At 43.8% G+C, this 2,812-nt stretch overlaps 1 protein-coding gene across 1 annotated transcript; it reads right to left on the bottom strand.

Moving 5' to 3' along the window:
• Nucleotides 1-465: 465 nt before the first annotated feature.
• On the bottom strand, nt 466-2,505 carry LOC137943957 (endochitinase-like). The gene is made up of 4 exons (XM_068789408.1): nt 2,159-2,505; nt 1,531-1,811; nt 1,283-1,433; nt 466-971 (listed from the first exon to the last, which is right to left on the bottom strand). Exons 1-4 carry the CDS (start codon nt 2,443-2,445, stop codon nt 611-613), a joined length of 1,080 nt encoding a protein of 359 aa, XP_068645509.1. The 5' UTR covers nt 2,446-2,505; the 3' UTR covers nt 466-610.
• Between the last annotated feature and the right edge of the window lie 307 nt (nt 2,506-2,812).

Below are 2,812 nucleotides of genomic sequence, written 5' to 3'. Positions count from 1 at the left end.
ACACCTTTTTTTTTACTATCACACGTGTGAGAGTCACATGTGGATCAACCTTCTTCTTCCCGACCTCTTTAATCCGAAATTCTGATTAAACTAAAGATCCACAAAATGAAAATAAGAAGAGGAAGAGGGAAGATAAATACCAAGCACCGGCGATAGGAGAGACAACAATGATGGCAGGACGCCCTCAATAGTGTGGCTCTTGGGGAGATGGTGAAGAGCCAAGTTGCAAACGCGATACAAGGAAAGCTCTGTCCAGTGGCTGAGCTATGGTCGTCAATGGCACCTAAGGCTCTATCGGAGCTTGATTTTTGGTTAATTTCATGGTTCACCTCCTGAGGAGTTCCAGCGAGGTACACATGACTCTTCCCCGACGTCCCACGCGGTGAACAAAAACAAATGCTGGTGGGTCTTCAAAGGGAGAAAACGGTTGAACCTGCTCTGATACATTATAGAACAATCAGAAGGAAGAAGAAAATAATTAGCCACATTTTCATTGATGAGGAGACGTGTTTTTATAGGATTACAACAAATATCATAGTGTTTACAACTCTTCAGCTACATGCCGTAGCTGAATACAATTTGATTTGAGTTCATCCATTATCTTTTATCTCTATCTTTTCTGAGTGTAACAATCCAAATTGCAACCGTAAAACACACCCAACATATCACAGTATTTCTTGTAGAACCCGATCCGGCCATGAACCCTTTCATCATACCCATGCCCACACTCGCCCGGATTGATAATGTTGGTAAGTAACCCAAAGCCAGGGAGACGATTGTTCCTTAAATCCTGTTCTGAAGGAGTCCACTTTCCTATCATCACATCATGACATGAGGGTTTTGGTGGCTGAGGGGTCATCCAGAACCAGATGGATGCCTTGAAGCAAATGACAGGATCTGTAGCTACAAGGTCCGGGTTACTGAGGAGGTCTACTCCTAGAGCTTCCCCTGCTTGCCCGTAGTTGAAGTTGCTGTCATCCAAGAGTGTAGTCGTTCAAAAGTCAGGCATATTGAAGCTTATTCCGATCATTTCAATGGAGTCAATCGAAAATTTTTCATATGCCAATGAGTTGGGATTTACTAGTCCCACAGAGCACCATGTGAGTCCTAGGATGACTTGTAGAGGATGAATGTCCAGGACCAGTCTCCCTGTGCAAATAAGATTCAAACACCTTCACCATAGTCACCATAGTCACTGGAGAACTCAGTGACATCACCTATGCTGCTGTAAGAATAGCAAATCCCATTTCGGCCAATCATGAACAAACTATGGATTACTTACAATGTCAACTGGACTGGTCCCCGGCCATAATATGCTCGTCCAGGTACACAAGGCCACTTTTCACTTGGTCGACAATAATCTGATGGAGGTTTCCTTTGTCTAATCCAGTAATAACCCCACGAATATCGATCCGGTGCATTCTTCCCACCGCCTGCATGAACAGATTCTGTGAATCCGCTAACAAATTTTGCAATATTTTCTGTTTCCCAGATAAGCATCCGATTCATGAGTAGAACTGGTTAATGTACCTGTGGTTTCGCGAGAAGTCTGGCCAAAAAAGGCCGCGAGCTCCCTCTTACGAGTTTCTTCATCTCCCACCGTCCCGAACTCTGGAAACGAATTTGCAGCGGTGATGAAAGCGTCGTAAGTGTAGAATGCTCCCTCGCAAAGGCGGTTGCCTCTGTGTGGCAGCATTTTGTCATACAGTTCACGAGTTATAATAGATGTCACTCCGGTAGCAGGTGGAGATGCTGGTGTAGGAGGAGAAGATAGAGTTGGGCGTTGGCTTTGGTAATTCCCGGAGACGAACCTATGGTTAAAGACAATCAAATTACCCAGAGATTAACCGAAAAGTAAATTAAGAGATAAATGGAGGTGCTAGGGCATCTCTGCTTGTCTACTGCGCAGGATAATTCCTTGCTTTACCCTTTTTTGCAGTTTCGATTAGCGAGGATCATATTGATTACGGAAGTATCAAATAAAAGGGCTCGCTCCAGCATAATACCATGGATTGAACTGCTTTATCAGTAACTCAAGTTTGTGCAGGCGTAAAAGTAGTAGAAACAAGTAGTCAACTGTTAACATTGTGTGGACAGTAGACAATCACAGTTAAAATGGTATAATTTGAAGGACATACTTCCAATTTCCAAATCGTACCTCTCTTCGGGAACATCTTCCCCACCAGCAATCACCAGCAATCGAGAACGTCTCCGACCCGAACTCGTTTTCTGCGACGGGATCAGACAGGATTCCGACAGAGCACTCCACCGCGAGGCACGCTTCCCATAATCCACTTGAAAACGCAAAACGGATCTAGAAGACGCAGTGCTGTTCCTGCCTGAAAATGAAAGTTCTGCACCGGGATCATGGTTGGGGAAAGCTGATCTGGGAGATCGGAGAGCGCCGGAAGCTTGAATCAGAAAGGAAGTAGTTTTCAGGGCCATTGCCTTCTTGTAGGTTCCGAATAGACAAAGGCAGGGAGAAGTCGGTTCACGAGACTGAAGCCGTCCGAACGCCGAGGGGCCAAGATGATTAATGGTAGCTGCTGGCTCTAAATGCAGGTGGAGTAGTTGAAGAAATCTAGAGGTTGACTATATTTTTGGATTGAAGGTTTTTTCATTATAAATTTCTGATTTAGTAGTCTTCTCACTATGTTTTTCTTTACCAATTTATTCAGGGAGGCTATTCTTATATGTCCTATGGCCTCTTTGTAACCAAACATATTGTACTTGTAGCGGGTAAGTCAACGATTATACCACATTAGATATTTTTACTTTGTGGACCTCTAAGATTGTCTAATTATTTTTATTT

The sequence above is a fragment of the Aristolochia californica genome, unplaced genomic scaffold (genome assembly GCF_029961685.1).
Source record: "Aristolochia californica isolate CCGP_79_NKW_82.1479 unplaced genomic scaffold, dmAriCali1.0.hap1 SCAF_11, whole genome shotgun sequence".
NCBI lineage: Eukaryota > Viridiplantae > Streptophyta > Magnoliopsida > Piperales > Aristolochiaceae > Aristolochia > Aristolochia californica.
The sequence above is the reverse complement of the archived record's forward strand: the minus strand, read 5'-3'. Positions and strand labels throughout refer to the sequence as shown.

What these genes read in the sequence shown, in the direction of transcription:
- LOC137943957 (XM_068789408.1), bottom strand. Translation starts at nt 2,445, where the DNA reads ATGGCCCTGAAAACTACTTCCTTTCTGATTCAAGCTTCCGGCGCTCTC. An exon ending in GACTTCTCGCGAAACCACAG is followed by an intron (nt 1,434 to 1,530) that starts GTACATTAACCA and finishes CTGTTCATGCAG; the next exon opens with GCGGTGGGAAGAATGCACCG. An exon ending in GGACCAGTCCAGTTGACATT is followed by an intron (nt 972 to 1,282) that starts GTAAGTAATCCA and finishes CTTGGATGACAG; the next exon opens with CAACTTCAACTACGGGCAAG.